At 44.7% G+C, this 19,315-nt stretch overlaps 1 protein-coding gene across 1 annotated transcript in view; it reads left to right on the top strand.

Moving 5' to 3' along the window:
* Positions 1 to 19,315, top strand: part of tab1 (TGF-beta activated kinase 1/MAP3K7 binding protein 1) — a 37,040-nt gene that overhangs the window by 571 nt on the left and 17,154 nt on the right. The window contains exons 2-9 of the mRNA XM_069907908.1: positions 492 to 625; positions 2,653 to 2,803; positions 5,327 to 5,413; positions 7,416 to 7,554; positions 8,090 to 8,206; positions 9,995 to 10,106; positions 17,360 to 17,504; positions 18,734 to 18,956. Of these exons, the coding sequence (XP_069764009.1) occupies positions 492 to 625; positions 2,653 to 2,803; positions 5,327 to 5,413; positions 7,416 to 7,554; positions 8,090 to 8,206; positions 9,995 to 10,106; positions 17,360 to 17,504; positions 18,734 to 18,956 (1,108 nt within the window). The remainder of the gene's footprint in view (positions 1 to 491; positions 626 to 2,652; positions 2,804 to 5,326; positions 5,414 to 7,415; positions 7,555 to 8,089; positions 8,207 to 9,994; positions 10,107 to 17,359; positions 17,505 to 18,733; positions 18,957 to 19,315) is intronic.

The raw sequence follows: 19,315 nt of genomic DNA, 5'->3' as shown, positions 1-19,315 counted from the left end.
GCCCCCCGCCCGCCTCCCGCCCCCCGCCCCCCTCCCGCCCCCCGCCCCCCTCCCGCCCCCCGCCCCCCTCCCGCCCCCCGCCCCCCTCCCGCCCCCCGCCCCCCGCCCCCCTCCCGCCCCCCTCCCGCCCCCCCCCCCTCCCGCCCCCCTCCCTCCCCCCGCCCCCCTCCCTCCCCCCGCCCCCCTCCCTCCCCCCGCCCCCCTCCCTCCCCCCGCCCCCCTCCCTCCCCCCGCCCCCCTCCCTCCCCCCGCCCCCCTCCCTCCCCCCGCCCCCCTCCCTCCCCCCGCCCCCCTCCCTCCCCCCACCCCCCTCCCTCTTCCCGCCCCCCTCCCTCCCCCCGCCCCCCTCCCTCCCCCCGCCCCCCTCCCTCCCCCCGCCCCCCTCCCTCCCCCCGCCCCCCCCCCCTTTGCTCCCTCCACCTCACTTGTGCTTGTGGGAGTCTGGTGGTCTTATGTTCGGACATTGATGGTTAATTTCCCAACCTGACCAGGAACAGCCGAGCTGGACTGATGACCTGACTGTTTGCCACCTGTCAGGGATCGGATATAGCACAAACTGCATTTACCAGGCAGATGGATCCAGCACCGAGGCTCATAGCCTGGAGGATGGTTCGCTGAGGTTTCGGTGAGTTTTAACCCAGCCCGTTCCCTGAGTCCAATTCTAAGAGATTTAGTTTTATTTATTTAGGATCAGAGTTTGTGAATCTGAATGAAGGCCTTAGTAATTTTGAATTGCAGGATTTTTTTTCCCTTACCCACCAGCATAAGCTGGATAAACTTAATCAGAGGATGTAGAGGGGTACGTTAATCTAGATTAGCATTTCTCAACCTTTTCACCCTTGTGGAACCCTTGAAATAGTTTTCATGTCTCAGGGAACTCCTGCATAAAAATTATTACATACCACTATTAATATCTATGTCTTTTATATTTTTATCATAGTTCATGTGGTAAACATTTTTTTTTCGGATAACTTGTTTAAGGAAAAAAAATGACCTTTTTTTGTCAAATTTATTTGCAATACAAAAAAATCATACATGCTCATTTATGAGGCCTCACACCGAGGTTTTCATTTTAAATAATATAAGAGGTTGAAGCTTTTATTATAATAACCAAGGATTTTCCAACAATATGCCATACGTGTACAGTAAAATTACGAATGTAAAATGAAACAAAAATTACTCAAAAATGTATTAGCCTATTTATCACTGTTTCTCGCGGAACCCTGGTTCAGAAACACTGATCTAGATGCTATTTATGACAAACCTGTTTTTATTTCTTTAGGTGGCTAACTTCTGTAGAAAACTGTTACTGATTTGCATGTGTTTCTGAAATCCTAACACTTCACTGACCAAAGAATAGATTTTTAGGAGTATCGTGAAAAGGTTTTTTTTTAAAATGGCTCTCGGTGCAGGAGTGGAGATATCCCTGGGCTCTGGGATGGCAGGAGATTCCACTGGTATTATGGATTAAAATCAGTCCTCTATTTAACAAAACCCTGAAACACAGGTAAATTAATGTTGAAAAAGTTATTATCTGGATCAGAAAGTTTACAAATTGACTTTCATAAAAAATGTAACATAACCTTTATTGTAAAATATTACTGTCAAACAGGATTGAAGTAAAAATGAAGGTATTTTATATGTATATTAAAAGCACAAGTACATTGGGTACAACCTGGCACCACACTGTCGCAAGGATGTGGTAACGCTGTAGAGGAGATTCACCAGAAAGTAGCCTGGATGGAGCAATTCAGTTATTGGGAGGTCTGTTTTCCCCAGTGGAGAGGGAACACAAATGAGATTCATAAAAGTATGGGAGCTAGAAATGGGGGTAGAGTGCAGCAAACTTTTCTCCTTGTCGGAATAAAGCTAGAGGGTAGAGGATTTTGGATATGAACAAAAGATGTGAATCTGGGAGGGTCCTGGAGAGTGGTGAGTACCTGGAGTGTACTACCTGAGAAAATGGTGGAAACGGACGCTGGCATCATTTCACTATTTTGATAACCACTTGCACAGTTAGCACAATGCTGTTACATCGCCAGCGATTTCCGCTAGCAATCGGGACCGGGGTTTGAATCCCATGCTGTCTGTAAGAAGTTTGTATGTTCTCCCCATGTCTGCATGAGTTTCCTCCGGATGCTCCAGTTTCCTTTCATCATTCAAAATGTACTGGATTGTAGGTCAATTGGGTAACACGGGCTCGTGCACAGGAAGCACTTTTACCATGCTGTATGTCTAAACTTCTTTAAAAATTGAACTTAAATTTAAAATACTGGCCGAGTACTGCACATGTGATTGGCATGGATATATTTGGCCGATTGGCCAATTTCCCTGCTGTATGACTCCTTGTTCATTGGCAGATTTCCTGAGTGTCCGCTCTCTCACACAGAATCTGTTTTGGATCAACTTTTGTTGTCCCCTTGATGGCAGGACAGTTTCTCCTTGTTTTTTTCATTAACTTCTAGAGTTGTCTTTAAAAGGTTACCCCAGTCAGACATGTGTTCTCCCCCCACCCCCACCCCCCCCAAACACAGCTGATGCATCCAGTTTCTCTCCCCCTCAGGGAAGACGTTACCCCAGTTAGACATATGTTCTCCCCACCGCCCCCCCCCCCCAAACACAGCTGATGCATCCGGTTTCTCTCTCCTTCAGGGAAGACGAGTGTTTCCTTTATGGGGTCTTCAATGGATATGATGGGAGCCGAGTCTCAAAGTTTGTGACGCAGAGGCTGACGGCAGAGCTCTTGCTGGGGCAGCTGACCCTGAGTCACAGTGATGCTGACGTGCGCAAGGTGCTGCTGCAGGTATTTTCCCCTGGGTCTGACTCTACTTGGTGACATTGGGGTGGGGCGGGGGAGGGGGGTTTGCTGGGAGTTGTGGGGCACACAGGATCACGTCACAGCGATACTCCAAAAGTCCTGCTCAGTGAGGAGATTGCTAAAGATTTCAGGGAGCACAGACTGCGGGAATAGGCAGTCTCATGGCAGATGAACTTCCAACGTAGATAGCCAGAGACTGATCTGGGATAGTCAACGTGACTTTGAGCATGGTAGGTTGTATTTAAACAATCTTGTAGAGTTTTTCGAGGTTACTATGAAAGTTGATGAAGGAAGGGCTGAGGATGTTGTCTACACAGACTTTAGTAAGGCCTTTGACAAGGTCCCACATGTGAGAATAGTCAGGACGGTTCAGTTGCTCATTGTTCATGATGAGGTAGTAAATGGGATTAGGTGTTGGCTTTACGGGAGAAGCCAGAGAGTGGCGGTAGACGATTGCCTGTCTGACTGGAGGCCTGGGACTAGTAGTGTGCCTGTAGCTGGGACACTCTGGCACAGTTTGTGTAATCAGGAATGGGCAACCTGAGATGATGATGGAAGATGTGGTTCATTTTAACAGGGAATGGAATAAAGAGATGAAGGGGAATGAGCAAGGTTCAATAAAAATACAAAGCTGGGGAAACTCTGCAGGTCAAACAATGTACTTTATATTGCAACGATAAAGATATATAACCAACATTTCAGCCTTGAGCCCTTCAACTAGGTAACAGGTTCCAGTTCATTATAATCTGTACAGCGTTTCTCCAGGCCATGGTACATACACACGGAATACACAGCATATATTAATCACATAAGGACTTAAAGATATAATTTAAAGTAAATATTACAGATGCTCCTCAACTTACGATGGTGTAACGATCCAATAAATCCACCGTAAGTCGAAAAATCTTGTCGGAAAAGAATACCGCACTTAGTGAACACTGTAGCCTAGCCGACCTTAAATGTGCTCAGACCACTTACCATAGCCTACAGCTGGGCTAATTTATCTAATTTAAAGCCTATTTTATAACTGTTAAATACCTTTTATTCCACACTGGAAAAAACAATTTTAATCATAAAATATAGCGCCAGCCAAAGCTTCCCTCAGCTGTTGTACAATAACAACAGTCACGTCAACACCACCATGTGGCGAGTTGTGAAACTACAGTACCAAGTGACTACACACAGGTATTTTCATTAGAACATGAATGGCTATCGCACCATCGTAACTTTGAAAAATTGTAAGTCGAACCAAGAAGAGCATCTATATATAAATACTTGGGATGATTTATTCGGATACAGTGAAACCCCAATTTTACATGCCCCGATATAATGTGATGAGCCATTGGACATCGGCAGGAGTCCATGTATTAACTATAAAGAATGGGCAAGTGGTGGTGTGAGATACAACAATTGGCTCAGTGCCTGAATGAATTTGACCAGGGGAAATTACCATAAAGAATCATCAGTTTTCTGGTGTTTGAGTCAATTGTAGGCATTCTCACACATAAACTGTTAGTCATCAGACTGAGATTAGTCAATTCCTCATGATGCCATGTGTTCGATTTGTGAACAGACGTTATCAGATGGGCCAGTTCAGTTATCAATCCACTATTTTACCACTATTTCTTCAAACAATTGTCTGAACAATGAGTTGTGAATTCCACTGCAAAGGCACTCAAGAAAATTTCGAGCTGCCGGCAGGAGCAGGAACGTCTATGTATAAAGCCGTCACTTCCTGTTCCATAATTATACCTTGAAATATTCTTCATTCTCTGCTGGGAAGATTTTGAACCTATTGCAGCCCATGAGTTTGCATCTTTGAGCCAGAACAATTGTTACAATTAAACTAAGTGGCTCTGTGGGAATCTTAGACATGATTATGCTTATAGAATAAAACAACGATTTAGCACAACCCCGCTTTTATCGTGATGAGATTTTATGTACCCCAACAACTGCATTAAAACAGAGTTTCATTGTATTGTTTATCAATCTCACACCCTGTGGGAAGAAGCTCCTGTACCACCCCCTTGATGGCATCAGGTCTAAGTACCATATGCTGGAGGGAAAGGATCCTCATCAATTGCCCCATTTAAGCAACACTCTCAGTGAAAGTCGTCAATAAAGGAAAGGAGATCCAGTGATCATCTCGCCTGCTCTGATATCCTCTGACTTGACATCTGGTCCGATGCTTTGCAGCTACTGTTCCACTCAGTGATGCAGCCAGACAGGGCACTCTCACATCTGAGCAGCTCTTTGAAGGAACCAATAAGATGATTTGCCTCTTGCAACTGCATCGTTCTATGGGTTTGGAGCTGAAAACTCCAACCAGTGCTTCCAGGATGTACAGACGGAGGTTCTGATACTTCCTAAAGAGTAATAGCCTGTCCACTTTGAATGAGGCTGGTTTTCAGATGTTGTTGTCAGGGCGTGACATAAATAAAATCTACTCTTGGGTGCAATAGTTGCTGGGTGTGAGCAAATGGCTGCAGTTTGTCCTCTCTTCCACAGGCCTTTGATGTGGTGGAACGGAGCTTCTTTGAATCAATTGATGATTCCCTGGCAGAGAAGGCCAACTTGCAGTCTCAGCTTCCTGAGGTAACAACCTGTGTCTGTAAACAAATGATCTGTATGTTCTCTAACACAGTCCCTTTAGGACAAAGTGCTTGCTCCTGGACTGGTAAGTGTTGATAAGCCTTATCATGGTGATAAGCTAAAGAGCTTTCCATAATGTTTGGGACAAAGACTTTTTTTTCCTTTATTTGCCCCTCTGCTCCACAGTTTTAAATTTGTAATCAAACAATTCATGTGTGATTAAAGTGCACATTCCAGATTTTATTCAAGGTTATTTGTATACATTTTGGTTTAACTATGTAGAACTTACAGCACTTTTTATACATAGATTCCCCTATTTCAGGGCACCATAATGTTCAGGACATTTGGCTTGACAGGTAATTGTAAGTACTCAGTTATGTTTAATTGCTTTGTTGGTGCAGGTATACGAGAGCTAGGCCTGCCTTTGATCACCTTTGGAGTCTGCAGTTGCCATTTTTCAACACGAAGACCAGAGTTGTGCCAATGGATATCAAAGAAGCCATTATGAGGCTGAAAAACAAGAATAGAACAGTAAAAGACATCACCTAAACCTAAGGATTGCCAAAATTAACTGTTTGGAACATCATTAAGAAGAAAGAACATTCTGGTGTCAATGTGTCAGTGAATACTGTCCACAGAAGACTTCATGAACAGAAATACAGAAGCTACACTGCAAGATGCAAACCACTAGTTGGCCACAGAAACAGGACGGCCAGGTTACAGTTTGCCAAGAAATATTTAAAATTCTGGAAAGTGGTCTTGTGGATAGATGAGACCAACATTAACTTGTATAAGAGCAAAGTGTGGAGGTGTGAAGGAACTGCCCGAGATCCAAAGCATCCCATCTCATCTGTGAAACATGGTGATGGGGGGTGTTAAGGCCTGGGCATGTCTGGCTGCCGCAGGTACTGACACACTTATCTTGATTGCTGACGGCAGCAACAAAATGAATTCTGAGGTGTATAGAAACATTTCACCTGCTCATGTTCAAATAAATGCCTCCAAACTCATTGCATGGCACTTCATCCTGCAGCAAGACAGTGATTCCAAATGTACTGCTCAAGCAACAAAGCTTGAGTGGCCAAGTCAGTCACCCGATCGAAATCCAATTGAGCACAGCTTCCATACGCTGAAGAGAAAACTTAACGGGACAAGCCCCCGAAACAAGCAGGAGCTGAAGGTGGCTGCAGTAGAGGCCTGGCAGAGCATCACCAGAGAAGATACTCAGCACCTGATGATGTCGATGAATCACAGACTTCAAGTTGGCATTGTGTGCAAGGGATATGCAACGAATTGCTGGACATGACTACTTTAATACATATACCATTGTTGTTCCAAATATTATGGTGCCCTGAAATGAGGGGACTATGTATAAAAAGAGCTGTAATTTCTACATGAACAAACCAAAATGTACACAAATACCCTTTAATATAATCTGGAATGTGTACAGTTTGTTTATGCATTACCAGTAAGTGGTAATTCTGCTTCGCCTACAGGAAAAATAGAATCTCAGGGTTGTATGTGATGTATGTACTCTGACAATAAATCTGAATGTGAATCTTCCAACACCAGTCTGCATCCTCTGTGCCTTGGCCATTCAAGTGCTCACCTGGATGCTTCATTAATGCTGTTAGTCCTTCCCACCACTCTCTCAGGCAGGTACTCACCCATGCTCTGGGTGAAACAGGTTCCCCCCCCCCCTAAATTTCCTACCCTTTCCCATAAATCCCTCTCCTTCAGTTTTGTTTTCCCTCTGGTTGGGTGGCGGGGGGGGGAAGAAATCCTTGTAGCTACATGTACGTGCTCTGTTAACATAAATCTTCAACTCCTCGACATTGTCCAATCGTGTAACCATTTCATTCTTGCCTCAGGCCCCTACAGCTGGCATTGCCGCAACTCTCAAACCCTATCCTGCCCCTGTCTCTACTTCCCTGCTGCCTCAGTTGCTCCTCGCTTCCCCACTTCTCTAGCCCCTTCTAATTTGTGTTTTGTGCTTGCCTCACAGGGTATTCCTCACTCCCAGCTTCCACAACAGTTTCAGAAACTCCTGGAAAAACTCAATAAAATCGAGCAGGAGATTGCAGGAGGAACAACTGCCATTGTTGCACTCATTCTCAACAACAAACTCTACATTGCCAACATAGGTACTTTCCTCTTGCCAGTCTTCACCTCTACCTATTGTACTACCATTGCTGCCCCCTCAAGTCCCTCATTTAAAAAAGTGACCCTCACTTCCAGAGCAACATCCCATTACGATCTCCTGCACATAAACCAAATCCTTCCCTGGAGATCGGAGCTCAAGGCAGCTCATGATCAGTGCCTGCGGTAACCTTCAGGAATGGTAATGTCCGTCCCATTTGCAAGGGGAGTAGAGCTCAGCTTGCTTGGTATCTTCAGAAGGATACATCTGTGGACGTGTTGACCTCCTAGGTTTGGGTATTTGTCGCTGCTGCATAACGTAACCTAAAATTCTCCCCTGCCTTCCCCAATCACTGATGCATCCCTGAAGATCTCACCTGCCCTGCTCTTTCCACCGATTCAGTGCTTTCTGCAACAGCCAATCCCTTTCCCCCCTCCCCCCCCCCATATCCTCTCCACTCAAGTGCCAAGATGCTCCAGATCCAGTGCTGAGAGATGTGACATTCCACACTTTAATGGGGTCTCCGTTCCTGTTGGCAGGCACCAGCCGAGCCTTGCTGTGTAAGTCCACTGCAGACGGGCAGCTCCAGGTGACTCAAGTCAGTGTTGACCACACGACAGACAATGAGGATGAGCTCTTTCGGCTGTCGCAGCTCGGTGAGTTGCCTTGACGTGGGGCGTTTCCAAGTGGTGAATGATCTGGTCTTGGGTCAGTTTATGAACTAGTTTGAAATTGGGTCCAAGAGCACAAGCTGACACTAATTTTGCTTTTTACCCTCTGTCCGCTTTTTAACTGCTGAATGCTTTCTGCAATAATTTGAGGGGCACGTTTCTCCTGTTGAAGATTCAGTGTCAGGAATCTTCACAAAAATGAAATGGATGCATATTCGTTTAGTTTTGATTGTGTTCTTCTATTGAATGCAGGCGAGAAAACTCAACCTTGTGGCAGCCGCCCTAGAAAAGAGGCCAGTATCTAACCTGGGCCTCAGCTTGTCCAGGTTTCCTGAAATTCTCGGCAGTTGAAGCTTTTTTGCTGTGTTGGACAGCTGGCAGCTGTGAGACTATAGGTGGATTAATCCTGCTGTGTAAACATGAGCAATCTGACCACATCTGTCACATAACATTGGACAGTGAGGGGAGAGGGGTAGGCAACCCACTGATCACAAAGGGGAGATCTAAGATAGGGAGGGATGGAAGAGGGGAGGGGGGGGGGGCGAGTAAGCCCAATGCCAAATACGGTTGCAGATTTAAACTCTCCTGTACAAAGCAGTTTTTGGCGGAAAACCCATGTTCTATTAATAAAGTTCACCTCAGTGTGACCTTTCTAAACTTGATTTGTGATAGTTGTGCACTGATTCATTGGCATGGTTGGTGATACTGTAAAGGACATTTCCAAAATCAGGGAGTTCAAACTTGAGTATTTTAATTCCAAAAAGTGAATGTAATATTATAACAAGACCGCCCTTGGCTGTTTCATGAGACAATACCGTGAGAAAAAACAAACAGCCATCAAATGTTTTATTAATGCACATGCTGTATACCAAGCAGAATTTAAACAGTCCCGTCACCAAAATATACCATAAAACTTCCTCAAACTGAAAATCTTTATCGTCCCTTCCTTGATCTACAAGTTTTTTTAAAAAAAAGCAAAGAATCCAAAATTAAGTAAAATTTGAATTGTTTTAATGCAAATTCCCTTCCACTGTACGTTTGTATTTCATAGGGATGTTTTTCTTGTCAGATATAGATGAAAGTAAAAATGCCGTAACTAAAGGGGCAGTGTGGTTGGCATAGTTACCACAATGCTGTTACAGCACTAACGGCTAGGTTTCGAATCCGCACTGTCTGTAAGGAGTTTGCATGTTCTCCCTGTGTGGGTTTTCCCCAGGGACTCTGCTTTCCTCCCACCCTTCAAAAATGTGCCGGGGTTTGTACGTTAATTGGGTGTAATTGGATGTTGAAAGCTTGTGTACCAGAAGGGCCTGTTACCATGCTGCATGTCTAAATTTAAATTTAATCCCTGGTTTGGGTCGGATCCTGGACATACATTGGTCAGTACCTCTCCTGGATGCTCACCAATCATTGTGGGGCCAAGTCCAGGAGGCTGGCTGGTCAGCACATGGCTGTGACTTGGGGCTGGCTTGTCAGCACACTGTCGTGTCCCAGAGGCTTGCTTCTCAGCGTGCGGTCATGTCCTGGAGAGTGGCTGGTCAGCGTGCAGCAGTGTTGAGGACCTAGTCCGTCAGTGTGCGGCCATGTCCATGGGGCTGGCAGGTCAGTGCACGGCCGTGTCCGGGATGCTCGCTGGTCAGCACGTGGCCATGTCCAGAATGCTCGCCGGTCAGCACATGGCCGTGTCTGGGATGCTCACCGGTCAGTGCGCGACTAGGGCCCAGACAATTGTTGGTCAACGTGAATGAGTGTTTAATATTTCACTGTCTCCAGGCTTGGATGCTGGAAAAATTAAACAATGTGGGTTGATTGGAGGTCAGGACAGCAGTCGCAGGATTGGGGACTACCACATGAAGTATTGCTACACTGATGTGGAACTGCTGAGGTAAGATGGGCCTGTCTCCCATGTGAGCAATTGCTTTATCAGAACCATTGAAAACACGAGCAATAGGCAACTCCTTCAAGCTTCTTCCCCATCCAGTATAATCAGGGCTGATCATCAAAATTCCATCCACTCTTCCCACTTTCTCTCATATCCCATTTGTCCTTCGAATAATACTACTTCTCAAATACTGTAATTTGGACCCAGCAGCATTCTGTGGTGGAGAATTCTACAGCTTCACCAGTTCCTGGGTAAAGAAACCTCATCCCAGTCTCAATTGGCCTTCCCCGTATCCTTAGACTCTGATCCATGACTTGCCCACCATCAGGAACTTTTCCTCCATTAAGTTTGCCTTCTACCATTGGGATTTTAAAAAATTCCAGGAGGTTCTGTCATCCCCATCTCTAAGTGACAGTCCTGCCATTTCAGAAATCAGTCTAGTGACTTGTTGCATCACACGATCCTCCTTCCTCAGATTGGAATCCACAATGGCACACAGTGTTTAAGGTGCAGTACAACCGAGAGCAAGACTTCCTGGTTCCAGTATTCAGATCCACTTACTGTAGAGGCCAGCATAATCATGGCACCTGCGTGCTTTCGTTAACCAGGGTACCTTGGTCTTTTTGCACTTACCATTCACATAACAATTTTTTTCCAAAAGGTTTGCTTCCTGAAAATAATATTGGGGATTATGACAGACGACTTAATGCAGAGCAAAAAGATAATTTCAGATTTGCTGTATCATGTAGGAAGATGGAGAACATTAAATTAACTTCTAATGTTTAATCACATAATGATGCTGACAGATTGCATTTGTTTAATTACCCTAAAAATGTCTTGCTGCTAATTTTCGTTTGTACTCGTCATCTGATGCCTCTTGTGTCAGTGTCTAACAATAATCGGCCAGCATTGATGGATTCCAGTTGTCCTGATACCGCTTTTCCATGGTCACAATGTCTTTTTTTTTTTTTTTTTCCTTTTTTTTTTAAATTTTTTATTTTTCACACCATAAATCACATTAGCCATGATATACACTATTTCTTTTTCACACATATACAGTGACTTTTTCTCCCCCCCACCCTTTCCTCCCAAACCACCCCCCCACCCCCCCCTCATCCATTTTAGGTATACAATCTAGGTTGCATTAAGCCAGTCAGACAATGTTGTCATTCAACAAAATTACACCAGAAATTCTACTGAGTCCATTCTTTTCTTTCCTTCTCCTTCCATCAACTTAGGTACTGTTTGTCCCCGGTAGGTTTTCGCTATTGTATTTAATGTAAGGCTCCTATACTTGCTCGAATATTTCAATATTATTTCTTAACCTATCTGTTATTTTTTCTAATGGAATACATTTATTCATTTAAATTTAGTAGTTTCTTCCTTTTAATTTGGTTATGTATTCCATTAATATTTAAAGACATATAGTTCAGCGTAGCCCTTTTATATTTTGTTTATCTTCTCTTTCTGTTTTTCCATCATTACCTTTCCTCCTTTTCCATTTCTGTTTTCTTATTTTCAACTCTTTATAAGACAACATTCCTACAACATCCAACATTTTCCTTATTCTCCTATTTCTATCTTATTTATCCCCAATCTCCCCTTCACCTCCTGAGTTGTCCTTTATCCCTTGTCGGACAACCACATCTCCCCTCTCCATTTGGATTTGCGAATCCACTCGCAAGCGTCAACTGATTTTGCAGTGACCGCTATTTCCCCCCACCCCGCCTCCCCCAGAAAAGATTTCACTTTTCATATGTCACAAAGGTCACTCTTTTAATTCCCTCCTTATTCTCTCTATTCCATTACCTTCCCTTATTAATTCTTGTCTATACTATCTATATTTTCCTCTAAGTACAGATACATTTATGTATGCTCATTGTCTCTATTCACTCTTATACCTCTTTACCCGCATACATATCAATCGTGATCATTTTTACTCTCATTACCCGTCTTCATCCCTCAGTCTATTTTTGTCTTTACCCACATACATATCAATCGTGATCATTTTAACTCTCATTACCCGTCTTCCTCCCTCAGTCTATTTTTGTAATTGTTCTGCAAATTTTCGTGCTTCTTCTGGATCCGAGAATAGTCTGTTTTGTTGTCCTGGAATAAATATTTTCAATACCACAGGATGCTTCAGAGTAAATTTATATCCTTTCTTCCATAAAATCGCTTTTGCTGTATTGAACTCTTTTCTCTTCTTTAGGAGTTCAAAGCTTATATCTGGATAAATGAAGATTTTTTGCCCTTTATACTCCAGTGGTTTGTTGCCCTCTCTTACTTTTTCCATTGTCTTCTCCAGTACCTTTTCTCTTGTAGTATATCTTAGGAATTTTACTACAATAGATCTTGGTTTTTGTTGTGGTTGTGGTTTAGAGGGCAATACTCTATGTGCCCTTTCTATTTCCATTTCTTGCTGTAGTTCTGGACATCCTAGGGTCTTAGGGATCCACTCTTTTATAAACTCCCTCATATTCTTTCCTTCTTCATCTTCCTTAAGGCCCACTATCTTTATGTTATTTCTTCTGTTATGGTTTTCCATTGTATCTATTTTTTGAGCTAGTAGTTCTTGTGTCTCTTTAGTTTTTTTATTAGATTTCTCCAATTTCTTTTTTAAGTCTTCTACCTCCATTTCTGCTGCTACTGCCCGCTCTTCCATCTTGTCCATTTTCTTTCCCATTTCTGTTAAGGTCATCTCCATTTTATTTATTTTCTCTTCTGTGTTGTTTATTCTTTTTCTTAAATCCTTAAATTCCTGTGTTTGCCATTCTTTAAATGACTCCATGTATCCTTTAATAAGAGCAAGTATATCCTTTACCTTGCCTTTCTTTTCTTCTTCTATTTCTCTGTACTCTTCCTCTTCCTCTTCTTCTTCCTCTGGGTTGGCCATCTGTTGTTTCTTTGTTGCCCTTTCCTTCTCTTCTTTCTTGTTTCTATTGTCTTTTGTGGTCTCTTCTTGCTGCAGGTGTTCTGCAGCTGTCGTTGCCGGCTGTGGAGATCGACTCCCCAGCTGGTCCCCCCTCCCGTCGGTGTGTTTTTTTTCATTCGCATCGCGCATGCGCGATACTTCGCGCATGCGCGGTTGCGCACTTTTACTCGGCTCTGCGAGCCATTTTTGTAGTCCATTATTTACCGACCTGAGGGAGCGGGTTTCTCTCTCCGCAGCGGGCCTCTTCGGACAGGTAAGGCCTTCACCTTTTTCCTCCTTTGTCTTCTCTTCCTCTCTTCTTACCGTTGCTTTCGATTTTTCTTTTTTTGTCGCCATCTTCTTTCCACCTTTATACTCACTTTTCTGTAACTTTTATTTCTGTGCCTTTGTGTTTTTCTTTGTTTTTCCCGACTTTTCTGGAGAGGGCTGGAGTTCACCGTCCGGCCACTACTCCATCACGTGACTCCTCCCATGGTCACAATGTCTTGGTGAAACCTTTCACCATGTTCGTCACTGACTGTACCGAGATCAGAAGGGAAGACGTCCAAGTGTAAATGCAGAAAATGAATTTTCAACAACATGTTGTACTTTATGGTTTTGTATGCTTGAAGTAGACTTAAAATATGATAGGAAATCACAGAAATAGGTTATATCTAAAGAACAGTACATGGTAAGAAAATGTTAAGGTGAGTTTTGTGATCAGCAAGGCAAAATCTTTGTTGTCTAGTGTAATTAGTGCCTTCCTGCTATTGCCACCAGAATCTCCGATTTGTTCACCTTGTGCTGCATCTGCCGTGCATTTGCTCTCCCAGTCAACCCATCCAAATCTCACTGTGATCTCCTGCTTCTGCCCAGCTGTGTGTCATCTATCAATCTGCAGATCTAATGTTGAATTGTTTATCTAATCAATAACAAATACGCGATGGAACAAGTGACCTCATGTTCCAGGGAGAAGGGAGAGCCGAGAGGTACATTGCCAGAAAACAGGCCGTATCACTTTTTTTTCCAACATGACATTCAATCTGCACATGTAGCGAGAAATGCGAGGTGTTTCAAACCATAGAACATTGCAGCAAGGAAGCAGACCTTTTGGCCCTTCTAGTCTGTGCTGAACTATTATTCTGACTAGTCCCACTGACCAGGACCCAGACCATAGCCCGCCACACCCCTCCTATCTATGAACCTTTCTTAAATGTTAAAATTTAACCACTTCAGCTGGTCCACACTCCCACCACCCTCTGTGTGAAGACATTTCCCTCAAATGTTCCCCCAAAACTTTTCTCCTTTTACCCTTAACCCATGGCCTCTGGGTTGTATCTCACCTACCCTCAGTGGAAAAAGCCGACCTACATTTACTCTATCTATACCCCTCATAATTTAAATATCTCTATCAAATCATCATTCTTCTACATTCCAGGGTTTAAAGTCCTAACCTGTTTAACTTTTCCCTGTAACTCAGTTCCTCAAATCCTGGCAACATCCTAGTAGATCTTCTCTGCTCTCTATTTTATTGATATCTTCCTGCAGTTCGGTGACCAAAATTGCACACATTTCTCCAATTTGGCCTCACCAATGTCTTGTACAACTTTACCATAACATCCCAACTCCTATTCACAATACAGTACTTTGATTTGATGAGTTCTCCCTCATCTAATCTACAAGATCCCTTCACAAATACCAGCCAATTTGTCAAGCATTTTGTAAACCTATGCTGTCTTTGACCACAGTCCAGTCACTGCTCTGCTAGTACATCTTTAATAATGGGCTCCTGCATTTTCCCCACTCCTGACCTCAGGCTAACTGCTTCACTTTGTTTACTCTCTCCCTCCTGCTTTAAATCATGGGCAAATAATGTTAATGGACAAACAATGATCAATGCATCCACTCTTTCTAATATCACTTCCTTAAGTACTCTGGGATTTAGTTGATCAGGACCCGCAACATCATCAATTTTCCAAATACCATTTCCATACTAATACTGGTTGACTCCAGTTCTTTCTCCTCACTTGTTGGAGGTTTGGATCTGGAGCTCGGGTTGACAATGGTTTGGTCTGAAGTCTGGCTGCAGAGGGTACGGGAGCGGCTGGAGGTGAATCCATGGACACTGAGTGTCTCTGAAGAGACTCTCTTTTACTTCTCTTTCTCTGACTTTAAGGGGCACCAGGTAATTTCTGCTGATGGCGAATCGGTCTGACTTACCACAGACTAATGCAATTTTGTGTAATATTACATGACAATATATGAATCTTGAACGTAGCTCACTGACATATCTAGGAGGTTATTTGTAACTTCCTCTTGTGAAGACACTCCAATTATTTGTTCAGTTGGTTTTGCATCGATTTGCTTTCCATTATAAAATCCCTTCCATCTCCTTTAACCAATCCTGTTCTCTTCTTCAGAAAACATCTGCAAACCCTACTGAATATAGAGCACTGCACACCCGAACACCTTGTATGCGCGCGCCCACACAGGAACACGTACTCACCCATTGCACTAAATGTTGCTTTTAATTAATCCCTTTGCTGAAGCTGATTCCAATGAAGAAGGGCTCAGGCCCGAAATGTCGATGATATATTTTTACCTCCTGTGGACACTGCGAGACCAGCTGAGTTCCTTCAGCATTTCTTATATTTTTACTGCAATGTTCGAATTTACTACTTCAGATAAATGTACTCATGGACTTAATACCATCCCTAATTTCCCAAGGTAGTAGCAGTTCGTTTTATCCTTTGTGCACATCAGGAATGAATAATTTAGCATGGGGAATACAGATGCCTCTGAGCTTCCTTCCTGCTACTCTCATTGGCAAAACCCTTGACCACACCTCCTTGATTTCTTGCATCTCGGCTCTGATGCTTTCTAACAGCACTTAGTTGAGTGTATTTATTTCTATCGCACATTTCAAACAATTCAGGTTGACCAAAGTGCTGTACAAATCAAAAAGACCTCGCAACCTGGCAACTATTTTAAATCCAGAATAAAACGAATATGAGAGGTTAGAACACAAGGTAACAATCAGATGCATGAGGATGACTCCAAACTCTAGTGAATAAACATACATCTTCAATCTGGATATAAAAGAGGCTGATTTGATGGAGGGAGCAATGTTGTTCCACAGTTTGGGGACTGCAGTAGCGAAGGTGCGAACTCTGAGTTTACGATTTGGGCATGGAACAGCCAAGCACCCCAAACTGTCTTGAAGTGGAATAAGGAGTTAGGAGATCCGTGATACAAGAGGGGGCTAGCCAGTTAAGGGCTTTATAGACAAATGGGCAAACTTTAAAATCAATTCTGAGCCGCACTGCAGCCAATAGAGGGAGGCCAGAATTGGAGTGATATGGTCCCTGTTCTTGGCACCTGGCTGCAACATTTTGAACCACTTTCCCATGTAAGCCCGGGGGATGCCAGCACCGGTAGTGTAACGGTCAGTGCAACGCTGTTACGGTGCCAGCGACCAGGGTTTCAATACCGCGCTTTCTGTAAGGAGTTTGTACATTCTCCCTGTGACTGTGTGGATTTCCTCCAGGTGCTATAGTTTCCCCCGCTCTTAAATTTATTGGGGGTTGTTGGATGATTGGGTGTAATTGGACGGCACGGGCTCGTGGGCTGAAAGGGCCTGTTACCGTACTATGTGTCTATTTATATAAAATTTAAAGACCAAATCTCCCGTAGAACTCAGGAGGTCAAGCAAAATCAATGGGAGATGAGGAATGATGAAGGTTCTGACCTGAAACAGTGACCGTTCCCACTGCTGCTGATCAACTCGCTGAGACCCTCCCACAGATTGTGATAAATCTTCTCTTCCCATATCCAGGGGCCCAAACCGCACAGACAGCTACTTCCAATGCTGTCTGTGTGGAGTTTGCACGTTCTCCCTGAGTCTGCAACTTTCCTGGTCCATCCATTTCCCAAACATACATGGATCAGGGGTTGATTGGCAACTACTAATTGTCCCCAGTGTCTGGGGGGGTGTGAGGGAATCAGTGGGTGGCACGGGCCAGCGTTCGAATCCTGCGCTGTCTGTAAGGAGTTTGTGGGTTTTCTCCGAGGGCTCTTGTTTCCTCCCACTATTCAAAACATACAGGGGTTGCAGGTTAATTGAGTGTAGTTGGGCAGCACGGGCTCATGGGCCGGAAGGGCCTATTACCGTGCTGTATGTCTAAATTTAAAAAAAGATTATGGAGAGAAATTATGTTCCATTCTCCCCATCACCATTCTCTCTCCCCTTCCACCCCCCAGAATAGCCCATCAAATTGTGCCCCTCACCCTGGATCTGACATTGTCGATTTACAAAAAACAATAATCTTCTGTTCTCGAGTAGTTCTGCCAAGACGAAGCCCGTCATCGCAGAACCTGAAATCCATGGCGGTCAGCTGCTGGAAGGGGTGACGGGGTTTCTGGTGTTGATGTCAGATGGACTATACAAAGCCCTGGAGGCGGCTCACGGGCCTGGACAAGCCAATCAGGTGAGGCGCTGTGCTCTGGCAATCCACTGTCTGCATCAATTGCAGTCTGTGCCTTGGTGTAATGTAGCTGGGCTCCATCTCAGTGGGGGAGGGGGGTGATTCCGTGAGGACGCCTGGGGTAGTCTGTGGCCTGGGTGGGATGCCCTTCACCTGCGGTGTGTTCTCTGGGGTTGAGGTGCAGTATCTGATGATCACGTCAGTGTGTGCTGTGGCTTTGGCCGTGTGGTGGATCAGCAAGTGCTCTGGGGAAGGGTGTTGGGATGCCCTCTGGAGGGATTGGGGATAGGGGGCCTCAGGTTGCTGTGTGTGAGGAGCTTCAGTGTGTGATGAGAAGCAACACATTTAAGGTGGGGATGGTTTGGAGAATGAGGTTAGCATCTGCCGTAGGGTGGGTGGGGTAGTGCGATGGGTGTTCCAGAGTGTATTGTAGTGTTTGAGATGGAGTCTGGGCATATGTGTGTCTAGACAAGGTGAGTTTGTTTGTGCAGTGCTCTATGTTCAGTACAATGTACCCAGATGTGGTGGGTCTATGTTCAGCATGCAGTGCTCCAGGGTGAGTGAGTGAAGTGTGTGTGTGTGTCCAGGTATCTACACGTGGGTATAAGTTCCAGGTGTGCAGTGCATCTACGTTCAGCACGTTGTGCCCCAGGTTGGGTGTTTGTGTGTGACCGTGTATGCATCTGGACCAGTGGTTTTCAAACTTTTTCTTTCCACTCACACACCACTTTAAGTATCCCTTTGCCGTAGGTGCTAGTAAGTTATGAAACCGTGCACATAACAAGTCAATTAGGTACAATTAAAACAGTGGTTTTCAACCTTTTTTCCCCACTCATATACCACTTTAAGTAATCCCTTACTAATCACAGAGCACCTATGACTTTAAGAGAAAAGTTTGAAAACCACTGGTCTATACAATGAATGGGTATGTTTGTTCGGGTGTGTGGTGGGTCTGATCTCAGAAGACTGTGCTCCAGGTTGGATGCAGTGTGTTTGTGTCTAGACAGGGCGAGTGGGTATCAGTTCAGGTTTGTGGAGGGTCTTTGTTCAGCACTGTGTGCCCTGGATGGGTGCAGTGTTAGGGGAGACCATCTGGTTGACGTGCAAGCTGAGCAGATTTATGCCCCTCCCCCCCCCAGGTTGACCATGACCCCGACCGTGTTCAGGGTTCCTGACTCCCTGGGGGTGAGTGTGGCCTGTTTGTTAGTCTGTTGCTCCTTCCTCCATCTCAGGAAATTGCAGCCATGGTGGCCACGGAGTTTGCACTGCAGACGAGGCTGGATGCCGTTGCACAGGCGGTGGTTGACCGTGTTCGGCGGATACATCGTGATACGTTCATCAGTGGAGGCGAAAGGTCAAAGTTCTGTGACCGACATGAAGACATGACCCTACTTGTTCGAAACTTCAACTACCCCCTGGGAGAGATGAGCCAAACGTCGGCAAGTCCAACCCAAGGTATGTGAGAGCACTGTGCATTTGTCTCAGTCCTGTTCGTCAGACAAGCAGCCAGCTTCGGGATGCTTGTAGTTCTAACTCTTTAGCCATCCAGTGAAGTTGGGGTTCTGGGGCTGCCTTGATGACATCTTGTGTGCTGACCTTGGCTCTCTCTGGTGCTGACAGTTCTCTGACCTCCAAGTCAAAGGAACCTCATGGGATAACTGAGCAAACAATAAAACCATAAGACACTGGAGCAGAAATAGGCTATTAAGCCCATTGAGTCCGCCTCTCCATTTAATTATGAGGTAATCCATTTTCCCACTCAGCCCCACTGTCCAGCCTTCTCCCCATAACTTTCGGTGTCCTGGCTAAGAAAG

Source organism: Narcine bancroftii, chromosome 13 (assembly GCF_036971445.1).
Source record: "Narcine bancroftii isolate sNarBan1 chromosome 13, sNarBan1.hap1, whole genome shotgun sequence".
In the NCBI taxonomy this organism is placed as follows: Eukaryota; Metazoa; Chordata; class Chondrichthyes; order Torpediniformes; family Narcinidae; genus Narcine; species Narcine bancroftii.
This window is presented reverse-complemented; position numbering and strand designations above follow the sequence as displayed.